At 49.3% G+C, this 18,395-nt stretch overlaps 2 protein-coding genes across 2 annotated transcripts; one reads left to right on the forward strand and one right to left on the reverse strand.

Annotated features, from left to right (window-relative positions):
- Nucleotides 1–583: 583 nt before the first annotated feature.
- Nucleotides 584–5,907, forward strand: LOC101764518 (chaperone protein ClpB1). Its single transcript, XM_004954914.1, has 6 exons — nucleotides 584–1,682; nucleotides 4,009–4,163; nucleotides 4,560–4,900; nucleotides 5,002–5,281; nucleotides 5,368–5,565; nucleotides 5,647–5,907. Exons 1-6 carry the CDS (start codon nucleotides 584–586, stop codon nucleotides 5,905–5,907), a joined length of 2,334 nt encoding a protein of 777 aa, XP_004954971.1.
- A 6,491-nt stretch (nucleotides 5,908–12,398) lies between these two features.
- LOC106804246 lies at nucleotides 12,399–12,938 on the reverse strand. Its single transcript, XM_014804963.1, has one exon. The coding sequence runs from the start codon at nucleotides 12,936–12,938 to the stop codon at nucleotides 12,399–12,401; it is 540 nt and encodes a 179-aa protein (XP_014660449.1).
- Nucleotides 12,939–18,395: the final 5,457 nt, after the last annotated feature.

Here is an 18,395-nt window from a genome sequence, read left to right on the forward strand (position 1 = left end):
CGTACTATACATATCGTGTTAAAGATATCACTTTCACTCTTTCTTTGTTAATTTTATTGGGGCCATAAATATCTATGATATCTGGGACTCGAGTAGTGGTTTGGTGGGAGGTACATATGACGTGTCACTACTACTGCTATCATTATGGAGAGCAGGAGCGGGTGCCCATCCTCTTACAGCCGGGCTGCAGCGGTGACCGATGGAGAGAGGGGAAAGTGGAATCTTATAATTTCTTTGGAAAGATGTTAGGGGGCGCGAGGGTGGGGTGGGGGGGGGGGTTGGAGGTCAAGTCATGGCACAATCCAACCATCCCGAAACTACGACGACATGGGATGACGCGAATCAAGAATTTTGTCTGGGTTTGGATGTTCGAATATTTATATCCATACTGTATAGAATCTATTGAAGATATCGCTTTTGTCTTTCTTTATTAAATTTAATGTTTAGAATATCTATGACTCGAGCCGTGGTTTGGTGGACCCTTTAAGACTCGCACGGCCTCCATCCACGCCGACCTCCTCCTCCTTCCCAACTCAAACCTCAGTGGTTCATTCCAACTCACTCCGCTCCGCCGCGACCCGCCATGTCCCGCTCGCTGGCTAACACGCTCGGCCGAATAGACAACTTAGCCCCGCCGCGGATGCCCTTGCTCTTGTCTGGAGATCGCCGCCACGCGGCCCCTGCAGCCGACCTGTCCCAAACCTCGGCCGGCGTGCGGGAGTCGGAGACCATGGCATCCGTGTCGCGGGTTGCCACGGCCTCCAGCTCCAGCTCGCAGCACTATGCTTTCCAGCTGGCCGCAGCGAGGGCTCTCGCAACCGAGGCTTCATCCCGGAATGCACGGAGCCAGGCGCCATCTCCGGCCACTGCCCCTTCCTCAACGGTCCCAGCCGCTTTGGGGGCCGTACCAAGGGAAACCCTCTATGTGCAATCAGCTGCGCAGAGCGGTTCGATGGTGCCGGCGAACGTGAGCTGGGCCGCCGCTCAGCTAGGACGATCTGGTCCCGTGTTCACCCTGGCCGCTCCCAAGCCACAGGCGCCGGCTTTGGAGGTTTATGGCCGGGACATGACGGCCGAGGCCGGCAACACAGATCCGGTGGTCGGGCGCGACGACGTGATCGACCGCGTCATCTGCGTCCTCTGCCGGCGCTCCAAGAACAGCGCCGTCCTCGTCGGCGCGCCTGGAGTCGGCAAGACGGCCGTTGCTGAGGGACTCGCGCAGCGCATTGCGGCGGGGAATGTCCCCGCCGCGCTCTCCGGCGCGCGCGTCGTGGAGCTCGACCTCGGCGCGGTGATGGTGGGGACCACGGCGCGTGGCATGGTCGAGGAGCGCGTCAGGAACGTCATCAAGGAGGCCGAGGACGCCAACGGCAAGGTGATCCTCTTTATTGACGAGATGCACTTGCTCCTCGGCGTTGGTGCTAATCTGCTGAAGCCGGCGTTGGCGCGTGGCCGCATCCGCTGCGTGGGCGCCACGACGTTCGACGAGCACCGCAAGTATGTTGAGAGGGATACTGCGTTTGAGCGGCGGTTCCAGAAGGTGCACGTCCCGGAGCCGAGTTTGGTGGCGACCGTTGCCATTCTCCAGGGACTCAAGAAGAAATTTGAAGAGCACCACAACACCATAATCCAGGACGCTGCCATTTCAGCTGCGGTTCGGCTTGCCAACCGTTATATCACCGGTGAGTTCATGTCACTTGCTTAGCCTGTTACTCCATTTGATCTTCGTTATTTGTGCTGTAGGCGTAACTAGTCAGTCAATTGGCGTTACAAGTACAATTGGATGCGATTTATTGTTTTTTTAACTTGTGTAACTAGTGAGGCAATTGGCGTTGCAAGTTCTAGTACTCCCTCCATCCCACAATATAGCTCCGTTTAGACATTTTCAAAATCAAACTTTTTCTGAATAGAGAAATAATTATAGAGACTAATAACATAAAAATAATGTTAGTAGATTTATCATGAAACCAACTATTATAATATATAACCTTTCCTATTTGAAATAAATTATTTTTTAAAGATATTGTTGGTCAAAGTTTAAAAAAAAATGACTTTTGAAAAAGCTAAACGTAGCTATATTTTGAGACGGAGGGAATAGCTAGTAAAATTGGAAGGTCATCCTTAGCTTCCATTTTAAAGATAACGGCACACATGAGTAAGCTGACTGCTGATTATACCAATAGAATGAACATGCGCATCATTACAGAAACTGGGTTTAATCCTGATTCTATTCTCTATAAGAAAATTGGTTTGAACTTCACTTCTTTTTAATCTCTTTAAAAGCTGATCTTACACTAGACTAGTCCATCAACGTGTGCTCCACATGTAGATTTATAATTTTGGGAGGCATAACAAGCTCTAGAAATTTATGAAAAAAAAGTGCCCGCAAGTAATAATAATCAAAACTGTTTACCTTGCACTCACTCTTATTTATTAAATATTCTAACACAATACTCATGTAGAAACATACTTATCCTTATGTGGTATTTCAATTATGAGATCATTTATAATTAGTCAATAAATTGAACCCTTAGTTTGAGCGGTATGTTTAACATGAAAATCAGTATTCTCATATAGCTTCCTCCACACATGTATATGTATGGTCTAAATAGTGGAATACAAAAGACAAATATACCATAAGTTAGTAATTAGAGTCACATAAAGGTGCACTTTTGGGTATTTTTTAAAATGACATACATAGATAATTTAATTAAACTCACATTTAAGGATTAATTTAGGTTGTTTTTGACAATGGTTTGTGTGCAATGAAGATACAAATTCATAGGGTTATTTTAACTTATTTATTTATAATGACATGGGTGTGCAATTTAGATGAAGATTAGGGAGTTACTTTAGTTTGTTTTCTTATAATTGCAGATATGGGTAATTTAAATACACATTTAGTGGGTTACTTTATGGTTTTTTTTCATAATGGTAGATATGGGTAATTTAAATACATATTTAGGAGGTTACTTTAGACTATTTTTATAATAGCAAATGTGGATATTTTTTTAGAAAATATAATATAGATGGAATGGATAATGATGATTAGAGGCTACCGGATTAATTGTCAGATGCCTCTAATCATCATAGCCATTCCATCTATAATATATTTTCTAAAAACATTATCCACAAATAAAAAAAGTTAACTAACAATAGACCATATTTTCAAACTTGCCGATCCTACTTTCTTGCTTAAGAATAAGTTTGGTTATTCTGTTCTGTATTTTTTTAAAAAATTCCCATTTCTTCCTTGTAATCACTTGAAAGTTGATCCCCAACTTGTGCTTAAGCTGTACTATTGTTGCATGACCCAGGACGCGATAGCTGTAGAAAATATGATACTAGACCTCGTTTTCATTTTTTTTTGTGTTTCCTCTGGGGGCAATGTTTTACCTCTGTTACTGATTGCATGGGCCAAAATGTTTCTTAACAATTCCACTTCATATTGGATGTTGCATGGTTGTGTATTTGATACGTCTTACATGTATGTTTAATTTGCTAGTAGGAAATGCATGTTTGTTCATATGACGAGACACCTTTATATTTTTTAGAAGACAATTTCTGCATTTTTGTTGTTGAACTTAATTAAAATCATATTGATGAAATTTACCTCCATTTATAGAGTAAATAAGGTTATTGTTTATCTTGTATCCAATGTGATTATATATGAAACATGTTATATTAGCAATAGGATCAGGTAATAATGTGCCAACTTGGCTTTACACGTTTTCTTTTTTGCCATCAACCATCATCATAACTGAGGCAGAATAGTGTAGTATGTTATGGAGGTTGTGAAACTGAGAGAGATGGTTCAACACAATGTGGAAATAAACTAAAAACTTAATATGGTGTGGCCTCGCTTCAATTTAGTATGAAAAGTTAGGCATATTGTATTTGGTGTACGGCTGGAGGTCGATGTAATTGGTTTCAAAGTGTAAGAGTAGCACACTAACACTAGCCCTTGTTTATTACAAAACTTGATGGGTTCATTTGATCTTCTTGAAGGTCGTCAATTTCCTGATAAGGCAATTGATGTTATTGATGAAGCAAGCGCTATCACAAGGATTCAAGCTGACAACCAGCTGAAAGGGAACAACACACATCATAGCCCTGTGGATACTCTGAAGGAAGCAATTGTTTGCCCAGATCAAGTTGCACAGGCATGTTATCTTGATTCCTACATTTAGACTTGTTCATTAATACAGAGCAATAGATAAACTATACAAATATTTCAACGTTTTAATATGGTTATTGCATATTTGTTGATATTACCATCTGGCAACTCTGCACAATTCCAGGACAACATATGATATTTCTGGGAAATCGTTGTTTATGAGTAGTCATGTCGAAAGTGAGAAAATCATTAAACCCATTAATAAAACCTATAAAGCATTAGGCCAAGAAAAACACATCTGCACACTTCTGCGTCAATTAACAACTTTTGTTGCCTAGCTAGAGTGATATATGCTAGATATATAAACTTTTAGTTTCTTTTTTTGGAAAATGTGGTCCACGATCTCACCGTCTTGCTTGGTTGTTTTGTGACATCGCTTTAGGTTGTGAGCCAATTTACTGGCATTCCTGTCAATGCACTTGCCCAGGATGAGAAGGTTAAGCTAATGAACCTAGCAAATAGATTGCAAGAACGAGTTGTTGGTCAGGAAGAAGCAGTAAATTTGGTTGCACAATCAGTGCTAAGGTCAAGGGCTGGACTGGATCAGCCTGGCCAACCAATAGGCTCTTTTCTTTTCCTGGGATCAACTGGTGTTGGCAAGACAGAACTTGCAAAGGCTCTTGCAGAACAGCTATTTGACAGTGAGAAGATGTTGATCCGGTTCGACATGACTGAGTTTGTTGGCAGTCACTCGGTGCTACGTCTCATTGGAGCACCTCCTAGGTTCCATACCATTTTATTCTCTGATCTCCACTGTTCGCCTGCATATCTTCTCACATTTTGTTGAGTTTCATACTGATTATATATTTTTCTGTTGCTTGAAGCTATCATGGCTACGAAGAAGGAGGACAACTAACCGAAAAAGTCAGGCAGCGGCCTTACAGTGTAATCCTTTTTGATGAAATCGAGAAGGCCGATCCTGCAACGTTTAATGTTTTCCTCCAGCTCCTTGATGATGGTGTTTTGACTGACGGCAAAGGAAGAACTGTCGATTTTAAGAATACCATCATCATTATGACTTCAAATCTTGGAGCTGAGTACCTAATGAAAGCAATGACTGGTGGAAAATCAATGGAGGCTGCACGTGAACTTGTCATTAAGCAGGTTTGAAAACCTAGTTGCCCTGAATGTTCAATCATACAGTATGATGTTAGCGTCGATCAAAAAATAGTTTTTCTTTTTTTTTGCAGGCAGAGAAACATTTCAAACCTGAGTTCCTGAACAGGCTGAGTGAGATTGTGATATTTGAGCCACTCTCACAAGATAACCTGAGGGTGGTTGCTTATGTTCAGATGAAAGGCATCATTGCTCGTTTAGCTGATAAGGGCATCAATATATCTGTAAGTGAAGCTGCAATCGATGTTGTCTTGTCAGAATCATACAACCCAGTAAGCACGATATCATCTTTCCAGCTAATATATATGTCCGTGCTCGGTTTTCTTCTCTTAATGCCCCTACATTTTCCACAGCTTTATGGTGCAAGACCCATAAGGAGGTGGCTGCAGAAGAATGTGATGACGAAGCTCTCTGAGATGCTTGTCAAAGGAGAAGTAGACGCAGATACTACTGTCATCATCGATGCTTCTGAAGATATGAAAGATCTGAGGTACATAGTGAAGAATGCGCGCTGCCCATATAAGAGGCCTCCATTAGAGATTTCTAGCGACTCCGACAGTGACAATGACATTGACCTTAATGCTCCTATAGAAAAGAAAATGAAGTGGATTTAGTTAAAGTGCTAGTGCGTCTGTGCATCAGCTGTTTGTTTAATTGGATTATTGGAGTGATGCAAACTGTTCTGTTGTTTCGGTCCGCTTACTCGCTTGTATGCGGGTAAACTTTAAGATGGAGTTTTATATGTAAGGTTTGGTATAGACTGAGCTATTCTAAACTGTATGTGCTTTTTCTATCAACATCCCAAAATTTAGATACTGCTTATGAAGACCACTCGGGTATGGTTGCACAAATTTGGGTTATCAAATTTGATCTTTCTCATGGCATCTTTTGGAATGCTTCAACTTTTGAGGTCCATTGATAGTTTGGAGATCATAGACTAGCACAACATGAACATACACTACTACAGAAGTTGCTATCACCGTCGGCCCCCAGCTCATCGGCGGTGATGGGTTCCGGCGGTGAAAGCCAATAAAAAAATCATACACCCCAACTGCGCGCAGCCACCGCACAGCAGCCACCGCACACTCCGACCATGCTATGCACGGCTGCCGCACGCACCAGCCGCGCCGCCGGAGCCCATCATCATCCCATCGTCGGGAGAGAGGGGGCGGGGACGGGAGGTGGCTCACCTGGTCCCCACCGCTAGCTGCGCTCACACCGTCGATCTCGTTACCTGCCACGCCCACACCGCCGGATCTGGCTGCCACCCACCCATGCCCATCGTCCTCGCCCGTCACCTCCGCCACCACACCTCACCCCACCGCTGCTCCCCACTGCTAGTGAGGGGCAAGTGGAGGGGAGAGGGGAGGAGAGGCCGGCGCGCGTGTGGATCTAAGGCATGGGGAGGGAGGAAGAGAAGGGAGAAGAGGCGGAGGGGAGAAGGGGGAGGAGAGGGGGCAGTGCGTGCGAGAGAGAGGAGGAGGAGAGGGCTGCGGGAGAGCGGAGGTGGAAGGAGAGGGGGCGGTGCGGTGAGAGTGAGAGAGAGAAGAGGAGAGGGCGGAGAGAGAGAGGGCTGTGGGAGATTAGAGGAGGAGGAGGAGGAGGGGACTGCAGGAGATAGAGGGGGAGGAGAGGGGGTTGTGGGAGTGAACTCCATTGCATAAAAAGTTTTGAGTCCAAGATCCGCATCACCAATTGTTCATTTTAGGAGCCGGCAGTGATACCTATCACCGTCGGTTTTAACATCCATTGCGCCCATCCATTTAAGAACTGGCGGTGATAGTATCAGTTTTGTGTTTAGTAGGAGGGATAGCTGGAATAGGATGGATGATAGTCTAACACCGTTATCTGCCTATCATGAGGGACTTGCATGTCAGCCTCCCTTTCCCCACCTTCTTCCTCTGTTCTTTCCCATTTCCCCTTCCATCTCGTCAAAACTGCCAATCACTTTTGGGTGAAATTTATCATCCATATTGAATCCCAACTCAATAACTTGCAATCACTCCATTGAGGTCTTGCGAACCCATTTAAATAATCATCTTCACGAATCCATGGAGGGACGAGCCAAATCGAAGCCACCCACACGGGGCCTCGCGCAGCCGCCCGGACCAGGGGCCCGCGGGAGGACTAGGCGCATGCGGGAGGACCAGGCATGACACCCGCTGGAGGACCTGGTGCTTTTGCCCATGGGGAGCTAGGCAGCTCGCGCAGTTGGCCGCCGGAGGAGCAGGCCTGTCTATCCGTGGTGGCCGCCAGACCTCCCGCGGCCCCAGAAACCGCCCTCACGCGACCGCCCGCAATGGAGGAAGACGGAACAAAGTAGGATGCTCGAGTCCGCTCGATTTGGAGGGATGGGGCATCCCGCATCTGGAGGGAATATTCCCCTCCAGGGATGACCTTATCCCATCTGTCTCAAAACCAAACATGTGAAAAAATGGCATTGTCCCGTCCTGCACCGTCCTTGTTCAGAACTGGCCGCGCGAGGTCAACGGTTTCAAGGCCGATTTTCTCAAAATTTCGCATTACAAAACTTCAATCGTCCAAACAAGAAGCTGTAGAGGAATCATAGGCGAACAGTCCTTGTATTCATGGTCTAGTTATTCGCTCAGCACTAAAGATGGGGAGGACTCACGTGTTCTGAACAAAACTTCAGAACTGCAGTTGTTGCATCCTTGTTTGTAATTGGCTGACTTTGGCACTAAATTTGGATGTCAAGACGTGATCAATTTTTATCATACAACCCGTGCATGTCAAGTCCACACATTTATTAATCCATTTTGATCAAGATCTTTCATGTGTTTTTAGGCAAAAACTAAAGTTAATAGCTCCAGAACTTGGAGTTTCATCACATTAATCAGGGACTTAGATTTCAGAGTTGGGGTGAATCCGCAGTTTGACCCATGTTTAACCTCAATTTTGAACAATCAAACAAAGTTTTCACGGATCAAGCTTATACGCATCTGAAACTAGATAGGAAGGACTACTAATTTCTTATTGGTCCAACAAACACATGTAACTGTGGAATCTTATTTTATTTTTGGGATTTAGACATGCTCCTGAGTCAAGAAGGGTGTATTTCAGATTTTAAACTATATTTGAGCAAAATTTCATACTTTCATATTTATAGTTTTAATTTATATTCAGCTGTAAAGATAACATAAACAACTTAATAATCGCATTTTTAAAAGATAAAACATGACCACATGTGCTGACATGCTAACAAAAATTATTACATACATTTGTTTGCTTAATTTATTGTTAATGACTATAATTAACACAAGGGGTGTTACAATCACCTTCTGCGAGTGCTTCCTCGGCGTGCAGGCGAACTTCCTGCTGTGGATGTACTTCTTGACCGTGCCGATCGAGTCCTACCCCGGGCTGCGCGGCGAGGCCGGTGCCCCCCATCGGCGGAGCGGTGATCCGACTATTTGACCTCTCCTCCGTCACCTCCAACAAGGGATGGCACGGGGAGTGGTTCTATGTCAGCAACCCTTCCCCGGGTCTTCCTCCATTCACCGGCTGCATCCCCGTCGTGCAGGATACGTGGACCTGGGGCATGCTAATGGCGGACAAGTAGAAGTTGGACCGCATTCTCCCCATCTTCCACGAACGCGTCTCATAGGGGATCACTAGGGCCGGATTGCTGCGGGAGTTTTTCAGCCGGTGCATCCAACCTACGAAGTAGCATTTCCATGCGATGTTCCAGTACTCAAGCCCTCAGGACCCGACTAGGGAGAGGTCTGAGGAGCTTCCCGACTTGGAGGTCCACGCGCGCATCCGGTTCTACCTAGCGGGTGGTGCTGACGTTGTACCTGAGGATCACCCCATGGCCTTTCACGCGGGTAACCCTCCCAACCTGGTTAGTCGCCCGACTAGGTTGTTTCTTTTTCGTGATTTTTCCTTTCCCCGACTACTTCCATCTCCGTCGTCCCTTGGCGACTGATGCTGTCTTCTTCTTACTGTAGGGGCTACTGAACCTTTCGCCTGAGTGGTAGCTCCCAGAAGACCAGGACAAGAGGGACGCGAAGATCGTGGCCACTGCGGAGGCGAAGCGAAAGAAGGATACTAAGAAGAAGAAGAAGAAGAAGAAGAGTGAGTTTGAGGCGTTACATCAGAGGTGTTGTGCCACGGGCGAGGAAGAACAAGAGGAGCCCTCCTCTAATGATGAGTCGTCGTTGCTCCCGGGAGGCATGGCTGACGGCACCCACTTTCCCCGCGAGGTCTCCGCCTGGAAGCTCGGGCAGGGGATTGTGATCGACGACGATGCCTCCAAGCACGCATGTGTGGAGGGTCCATTGGCGTGTGCCGCCTCAAGTGCCGCTACTCCCCTAGAAGGTTGTGCCCCGACTAGAGCTCTTGGAGTCCCATGCATATTCTCACCCAAGTTCATCTTTTGTTCCTCCTTCTTGGTTATAGTTAGGGGGATTGAGTTGAGTACTATCATGATGGCTCCCTGCTCCTTGTATGATAGGGGTCCCGCTCGAGCGCGTTCCCAACTGCGCCTCTTGCCTCCTCGCAAGCTCCATCCTCATCCATCGTGCCTTCAGGTGCGGTAGTTTCTGGTGGAGTCGGCGGCTCCATCCCACAAGGTGAGCCTATCATGCTTCAGTCGGTGCAAGTGGTGGTGCCGCTAGGTCCTCAGCTTGAGATTGTGGTGAGCGAGGATTCCTTGGATGCTGCCGCCGTTGGCGATGTCTCCTTGAACCGCCGAATCCGGCTACCCGACGGAGGTCCAGCTACTCCTCCCATGGAGCGCTCGACGACCGTAGAGACGCTGTCGTCTCCTCCTCCATTGGTGATCGAGATGGTTGACTTCTCGCTTTCTCCGTTGCTTCATGACGCAGACGGGACATCTTCCTCCTTGACCGCAACCATCCCACCGGTGGCTGCTTCTTCTCCCGTCGTCGCTCGTCAGGAGGTGCTGTCCGCGAGTCAGTCCGTGGCTGAAGTCAATGCAAGGACTGCTCAGCACCTCTGGTGGCATCACAGTCGGGCCCTGTCAGGACAGTAGTCGGTGATGGCTCATCATCGGCTCGCCCGACTTTGATGCTGCTCGTGTGGGCTGACCGCCAATTCCTGGATAGGGAAGTGTTCCGTCTAGATGATAAGGCAGAGCAACGGGAGTGGGAGCAGTCGAGATGCATCCTATCTCAAGTGGAGCTAGGGTTCGAGAACATCCTTTGCCTTCTGCGGTGTGATCTGCTTCCACGCGGGGAGGTAACCTCCTCCTTGTGTTGTTCGACCGCCTCTTGTTGGTGTTGGTTTCTTAGCTTCATTTTCTTTTCAACGGACATTCTCCCATTCTAAAGACAAGTCTGACTTCCTCCGCTGCATGGTCCTTCCTTCGGGGGCCACACGGGACGAGCGTCGCTGTAGCGAGGAAGTCGAGACCCATCTTGCCGTGGCGTGGGAAGAGCTTGAACGTTTGTCCATCTAGAACCAGCAACTCTGGGAGCACATGTCCGGCTCAGAGTCGTGAATGTCCACGCTGGTGGAGACCACAAAAAAGGATGGTGTGGCTTGGCAGATGTCCCTGCTCACGGTGCAGTCAGCCTGTGATGAGGCGTTGTCGAAGGCCTAGAACCTTCGATCGGTGAGGGATGCCGCCTTAGCTGAGGCTGAGCGTGCCCAAGGTTAGTTATTCTTTCTACTTACAGTTGGTCGGTCTACTTACGCTCAGCCTCCTTCTCATTGTCCTTGTTTTCCTTCCTCCTGCGCAGGGCTGGTTCCTGCGGTAGGGGAGAGGGCTCGCATGGCGGAGGACCGGTGTGGTCACCTGGAGCAGTACGTGAAGGTGTTAGAGGAGGCGTGTGACAATGAGTGAGCTAATTGGGCATCGGTGGAAAGGGTTAAGGAGCGTTTGAATTAGGATCTTCAACAGAGGATTGCCGCAAATCACCGTGCGTAGCTTGTACTTGCTGCTTCGCGGTGGGTTCCTTCTTGATCCTTGTCTTGAGTGTTTTCCTTTTACCTGCAGATGCTCAGATGGTGGTGGCGACGTTACATGAGTACAGAGATTGGGCACGCGAGGATCTTGCGGCAGCGACCGGGGAGTTGAAGCAGTTCTGCAACATTGCTATGGCAGTGTGTGAGGAGTTTCAGCCCCCGAGCGGAAGTAGTGACATTCTGGGCCGCCTCGCCAGTCTTCCCAACCACGTTCTATTGGTGATATGCTGTGCGTACTTCCTTGGGGCTCATACGACTCTCTCCATGGCTATATCCTACTATGGCGAGCTGGACCAGGTTGCCTTGGCAGGTGGGTTCGCTCCTCTTCTGGAAGCCGAGCTGGTGCATATTGAGTCGGAGGTGACCCCCTACGATCAGGCCTTGATTGAGAAGATCCCGCTGGAGCTCGCGCTGGGGAAGGAAGTGAAGAAGAATTAGTTGTGCCATTGCTATCGTTTAGTTGTTACCCATGTGTCGGCATGTATGAATAATTACGCATGTTTTTCTTTCTCCTTTTGTGAACTCAATGTGGTGAAACCCTTCGGTCATTTTCTATTTATCTGTCGCACTCTGGTCTTTGCCTTTTCTGAGTTGATAAAATCTTTTTGCCGTGGCCCTTGAAAACCTGGGTCATCCCATCGTGGTTTTTGGGTGCCTGGCTGTTTTATCTTATCGATCTTGAGGGCGAGTCGGGGCTTAGTGATAAGTTTCAAATGAACTGAAGGGGTAAAACCAATCCTTTTCGAAGGGTTGGGTTATTACAGGTTTGGTAGCCCCCGAACGACCCGCTGCTACCAATCGGTACATTGGCACGGGTTGCTCAGTCAGGAAAACCGTGTGTTTTTACATCGGGTGACTTGTTTTAAGTTGGGTACATCTCAAGGGTAAAAGCGACATAACTGTTCTATATTCCATGTGTTGGTGATGGTGTTGCATGTGGCGTCTTTGCTATACACGCCCAGCTGTACAACCTCTACGATGGTAAATGGCCCTTCCCATGGTGGTGATAGTTTGTGTTTTTCCTTGGAGGACTGCACCCTTCAGAGGACGAGGTCTTCAACGTTGGAAGAGCGCACTTTGATGCGTCTGTTGTGGTACCATCGAAGGTTTTGTTGGTACTTTGCCAATCGGATCAGGGCGACATCTCGAGCTTCGTCTAGCATGTTGAGGTTGTCTTGCCATCCTCCTGGTATGCGTGAACCTTTGGTGAGCCATAGTCTAGCTCAGTCGGGGGCACCACCTTGGCACCATAGGTCATGAAGAATGGAGTGAAGCCTGTCGACCTGTTGGGTGTGGTTCGCAGGCTCCAAAGCATGGAGGGGAGTTCGGCCACCAATCGCTCGGTGAATTTCTTAAGCATGTCGTAGATGCAGGGCTTGAGGCCTTGCAAGATCATACCGTTGGACCGTTCCACCTGGCCATTGGTTCGTGGGTGGGTTGCGGATGCCCAGTCGACCCGAATTTTTTCATAGCTATCGCAGAACTCCAGGAATTTTTTCCAGGTGAAGTTGCTGCTGTTGTCGGTGATGATGCAGTTGGGAACCCCAAATTGATAGACGATGTCCAACATGAACTCGACTGCTTGCTCTGACTTCAGTGACATTATCGTCTTGGATTCTATCCACTTGGTGAACTTATCGACCACGACTAGGAGGTGGTCATAGCCCCCGAGTGCTTTCTTAAGAGGTACTACCATGTCGAGCCCCTAGACCATGAATGGCCACGTGTTGGGGATCGTTTGCAGCTCCTGCACTGGGAGCTGTGTTTGACTGCGTAGAACTGGCACTCCTGGCAGGTACGCACCAAATGTTTGGTGTCCACCACGGTGGTCGGCCAGTAGAAGCCTTGTCGAAAGGCCTTGCTGATGAGTGTTCTTGGGGCTGCGTGGTGCCCGCAGACCCCTGCGTGGGTGTCATGTAGGACTTTCTTGCCCTATTTGCGAGGGATCCAGCCCATACGGATTCTACTCGAGCTTCGCTTGTAAAGCTCATTTTCAATTACTACAAAGGTCTTTGATTGACAGGAGAGGCGTCTTGCTTCTGTTTTGTGGGGGGGGGGAGTGTATCCTACAACAAATAGTCAAGGAAAGGGATCCTCTAGTTGGGTTCCCTAGACTCAACCTCGCCTGTTGCAAGCACTACTTCAGTCATGGTGGATCGATTGTCATCGCCTACCGAGGGCATAGCGGGGTCTTACGTCTTGTCTTCCAAGGCATCGACAGGCGTCGTTTTATCCGCCCGCTCGAGTCGGACGGATAGTTCGTGGAGGTCATTGATGAAGATGCCGTCAGGGACAAGCCCTCTGCTTGATGCGAGTTTGGCCAGGTCGTCAGCCGCCTGATTGTCTTTTCGGAGGATGTGGTGGAGCTCGAGCCCCTCAAATTTATCCTCCAATTTTCTAACCTATTGACAGTATGCCTCCATCTTCGGGTTTTGGCAAGCGGCATCTTTCATGACATTGTCGATGACCAGCTTGGAGTCTCCCAATATATACATTTGTTGTACACCCAGTCCAGAAGTGATCCGGAGTCCGTTGACCAGCCCTTCGTACTCCGCGATGTTGTTCGATGCTTTGAAGTGTAGTCTGACCGTGAGGACCAATGGATGGTCACCCTTGGATGATGAGTGATTGACAACGGTGTGTTGGATTGATGTGCTCTTGGTTTGTGATGTGCAGGTGTGGAGCTCAGAGGTGGTGATCAATGGCGAGGTGAAGGTCAAGTAGAGACGGGCTGTGTCGATGGACCGGGAGCGGTGAAGGACGAACGTGAGGCTTGGACTGAGGGACCAGAGCATCAGAGGATCATCCACGGTGGCTGACACTTGGGGACATCGACAAGCGCAAGTGTACATGGAGAAGTGACCGTGTTGACCAAGTCAAGATGGTGGACGTGCAAGTCAAGCAAGCTGTGGCGGATCCACTTCGGATTAGCTTGATTAGACAGGGTTAAGCCGCCTAACATGCGACACCCATGCCTAAGCCAAGTTAACACGAAGTGCCGTCGGATTTCATCCGATTAACCACTTGAACAGGATCGAGTTTAGCAAACTTCACACGAAGGTGAGTGGTTCCAGAGAATACAACGAGTCCACGGAGTTAAACGAATTAACCTTTCAGTTCGGCCACAAAACCAACAACAGAGTTTTTACAAGGTTCAAGGAAAACAACAAAAGGTAAAACCACTAGCGGAAGCAATCGTCGGAGTCGGACATCCCTGGTGAGGCCAACTGGGACATCACTGATTCCTCTCCTCGCCATCCGAGGAAGGATCCCACTCGACCGTCCAGCCCGGCGGGAGCTGGGGCGGCCAAGCGCCAGCAAGAGAGGGGTCGGGAGCAGCAACTTCACCTGAAAAATAGGAGCCACAACAAGGTTGAGCTACTAAGCTCAACAAGACTTAACCGATAGGAGTAAACTACTACTCCTTCTAGACATGCAGGGCTTTTTGGCTGAGGGGTTTGTTTGCCAAGAGCACTAAGTAACCCTATTTTCAAGTTTTAGCTCCGGTTCTAGGTTCATTTACCAGTCTAGGTTTTGCAACCTATTCTAAGCAATCATAGAACTAAACAAGATGTATAGATATATCAACAAACATGTCATCATCAGATTCCTCATTTACTCAGGGTGACATAGCGATCAAGCAATCTCAAACTGTGAGAGGCAGACGAATCGATTCGAGTTCTTTAACCATGCATGGTGAACCTAGCCTCACGACATCCGCGCACCCGGAGGTCGCTTCCTGTGTCAGCCTTCCCCATCAATCCCCTAACCCGTGTCGGGCCCATTTCCTTCGGTGCAAGGTTCCACAGACCCGGCCTCTGCTGTTCTGTGACCACGCTTGCCACCACGTGCGACAACCAGCAGGGGAACTCCGTTCCAAGAACAATGGGGCGACCGCTCATGTCTAGGTTCAATCCGGTACTAGGCTTCCTCATCCCATACTAAGTATGAGGCTAGTACTTTCAAACACTTGATCACGAACACCACCACTGTCGGGCCTTAGCAAGATTTTCATAGACAGACGGGGCAACCATCCGTCCACCAAAGAGTTACCAAAACCATGCCCCGTCCATCGTCCTTATAGTTGTAACAGAAAGGTAGACATCCAACTCCTACAACTCGCGAGTGACAGGGAATCACTCGGCTTTTACCGTCTCCTCGTTAAGCAAGCGGCTACTCGGTCCAACAGCTAGTGCTCAGATCATGGGGATAACTAAGTCATGCATCTAGGGTTTCAAACAACTCCTATACGTAAATGCACAAGCATGTTACAGAAGGCATGCGCAAGTTTGGTAAAACACACAGGGTTTTCATGCAACCGGGGCTTGCCTTCGAGCAAGGAGGAAGGAAACTGCTCGACTTCGGGTGCGACTTCGGCTTCAGCGGGCAGGAGCTCAGCTACAGCTTCGTCTTCTGGTGCCGGGTGTAGCTCGTAGAAGCCATCGGCGAGATGCAGCTCTACACGAATGCAATGCAAAAGTTAGCATAGACGGTTATTTCAACAGCAACACGGGCTCGCCTGAGCCCAGAAACTTGCGACAAAGAGCAGGAGGGCCGGGGGTTCAAGAGAGCTGGTGAAGATCAAAAGGTAAGGGTCGGAAAGGGACTTATGATCTGATCCTCGAACTAGAGGATGTGGTATACTAGGGGTCCTCGTACGCAAGCGCTGGAGGGTTCCTAAGTTTTACACATACACCCTCGGGTTGAAAAAAAAGATCACAGCCGGACCCTCGGGCGAGGTGGATAAGGGTCGGCGGAACAGATAGGGTCGGGCGAGACGGAACCGGGGTCGGGCGGATAGGAGGGGTCGGGCGAAGCGGACTGGGGTCGGCAACTTACCTTCTTCCTGAAAGGAAAGCTTGGGGTCGGGAAGAAGCAGACTTGGGCGGAGGGACTTAAGGCTTTGAACAACGGCTAAGACCGGAAAAGCTACGGCGGCGGCGGCGCTTCTTGCTTATCACAAGAGAGCTTTTACGCAGCACGGAGGAGCAAGCTGCTGGGTGTCTTGGAGAAAACTGAGAGAGAATCTGAGAGCAGAGTTCCTCAGGAATTTGGTGTGTGGCGCTAGGAGCTTGAGCAGGGAGCGAGAGAATGGCTGAAGGCAACAATGGCGGAGGGAACTCCGGCGGCTGATGCATTCCTTTTATAGCTGCTGGAACAGAGGAAAGGAAGCGGCGTGGGAGAGAGAGAAGGGAAGCGGCGCGAAGGCCGGGGAGAAGCAATGGAGTGCTCTGTCGGGGCGGCGATTGAGCGAAGAGGGCGGTGGTGCAGGGCTCCGGGGGTGACGCCAGCAGTCATTGGGTTCTGGCGTCAGGGCGGCGTAGGAGCGGGTAGGCCGGTGGTTGAGATTTGGCGGAGGCGGGCGTCGCCGTGCGGAAGATTTGATAGAAGCGACCGGTTTAACGGCGCTAGAATCGAGGGCGCACAGGTGAGAAGACAGGCAACCGCGGGCGCGCAGGCGAGCGCGGAGCAACAGATTGTCGGGCGGCTTCTGACAGGGCGGGGAAAGGAGCTGTCGCTGCCGCGGTCGGGGTTGGCGATGGAGGAATCGTCGTGTAGCGGAGACCAGGCGGCGCGACTGTGGTTGAAGTGACAGAAAAGACGGGCGACATCGGGCTCTGGGGGGGATCTGGCGGCGTGATGATGGGCGCGGGAGGCGAGGTTCTGCAGAAAGGTTGCAGAGGGGCTTCCGCTGCCATTGGGGAAGGGGGCGCGAGAAACCACTCGGTCGCTCACCAGAGACAAAACTGAGCGGCGGCGTCGGAGAAGACGAGCCACGCGGCAGGGAGACTCTGAAGCGGACATGCAACTCGAGTGTGCTTGTCGCGGAGGATCTGGGGAAAAGATCTCGCGGGTCCACCGGGCGGATAGAACAGATGTTGAGGAAGGTTTAGAAGGATCCGACGGTGGGCTGAGCTCGCCGGGGTCGGGATCGGAGCGAAGCGGGGAGGGGTCGGGTCTCCGGGGTCGGAACCGGGCTGAAGGCTGAGTACTCAGGCGCGGTAAAACAAGGCAGATGACTATGACCAAGGGCTCCGATTAAGATTAACTCAGAAGACTAGGGGTCGGTCGTCACAGCCTACCCCTCTTAAAAAGAATCTCGTCCCGAGATTCAGGCATCAAAAGCGGGATGACGTTTTTACCTCCTTGACGAGATAGAAAACCTGGAAAGCGCTTGTTCAGATATTCGTCCATTTCCCATGTTGCTTCATCTTCGGTGTGGTTTCTCCAGAGGATCTTGTACATCTTTACCACTTGGCGTCGGGTGTGCCTTTCCTTCTGGTCAAGAACTCGATCTGGGTACTTGGCGTAGGTCAGGTCGGGCTCTACCTGAAGCTGTTCTTGCTCTAAGATTTCCGCTGGAACTCGGACACATTTCTTTAGTTGAGACACATGGAAAACATCGTGTATGGCCGATAGCTGTTCTGGGAGTTGGATCCGGTAAGCAACGGGTCCACATATCTCCACAATCTCATAAGGGCCAACATAACGGGGAGCTAACTTGCCTTTTACTCCAAACCGTTGTACTCCTTTGGTCGGGGAGACTCGAAGGTACACATGATCACCAAGGTCGAACTGCAGGGGCCTTCTCCGCCGGTCGGAGTAACTCTTCTGTCGAGATTGGGCAGCCTTGAGATTAGCTTGAATTACCTTTATTTGCTCTTCGGCTTCTACCACCAAGTCAGGGCCATAGACCTGTCTTTCTCCTGGTTGGGACCAGCTCAAGGGGGTCCGGCATCTCCGGCCATACAGGGCTTCGAACGGTGCCATCTTCAAACTGGCCTAGTAGCTGTTATTGTAGGTGAATTCTGCTAAGGGCAGACACTTGTCCCAATTCTTGTCATAGTGGATAACACAAGCTCTTAACATGTCTTCAAGAATCTGGTTGACTCTCTCGGTTTGGCCATCGGTTTGAGGATGATATGTTGAGCTTTGGATGAGCTTGGTGCCCATAGATGCTTGTAGTTGCTCCCAAAAGCGTGCCACAAACTGAACTCCTCGATCAGAGACGATGGTCTTGGGTACACCATGTAGGGAAACTATGCGGTCGAGGTACAACTCTGCATATTGCTTGACGGTGTAGGTGGTGCGAACAGGAAGGAAGTGTGCGGTCTTGGTCAAACGGTCCACTATAACCCAGATGGAATCATAT

This window comes from Setaria italica, chromosome I (assembly GCF_000263155.2).
Source record: "Setaria italica strain Yugu1 chromosome I, Setaria_italica_v2.0, whole genome shotgun sequence".
In the NCBI taxonomy this organism is placed as follows: domain Eukaryota; kingdom Viridiplantae; phylum Streptophyta; class Magnoliopsida; order Poales; family Poaceae; genus Setaria; species Setaria italica.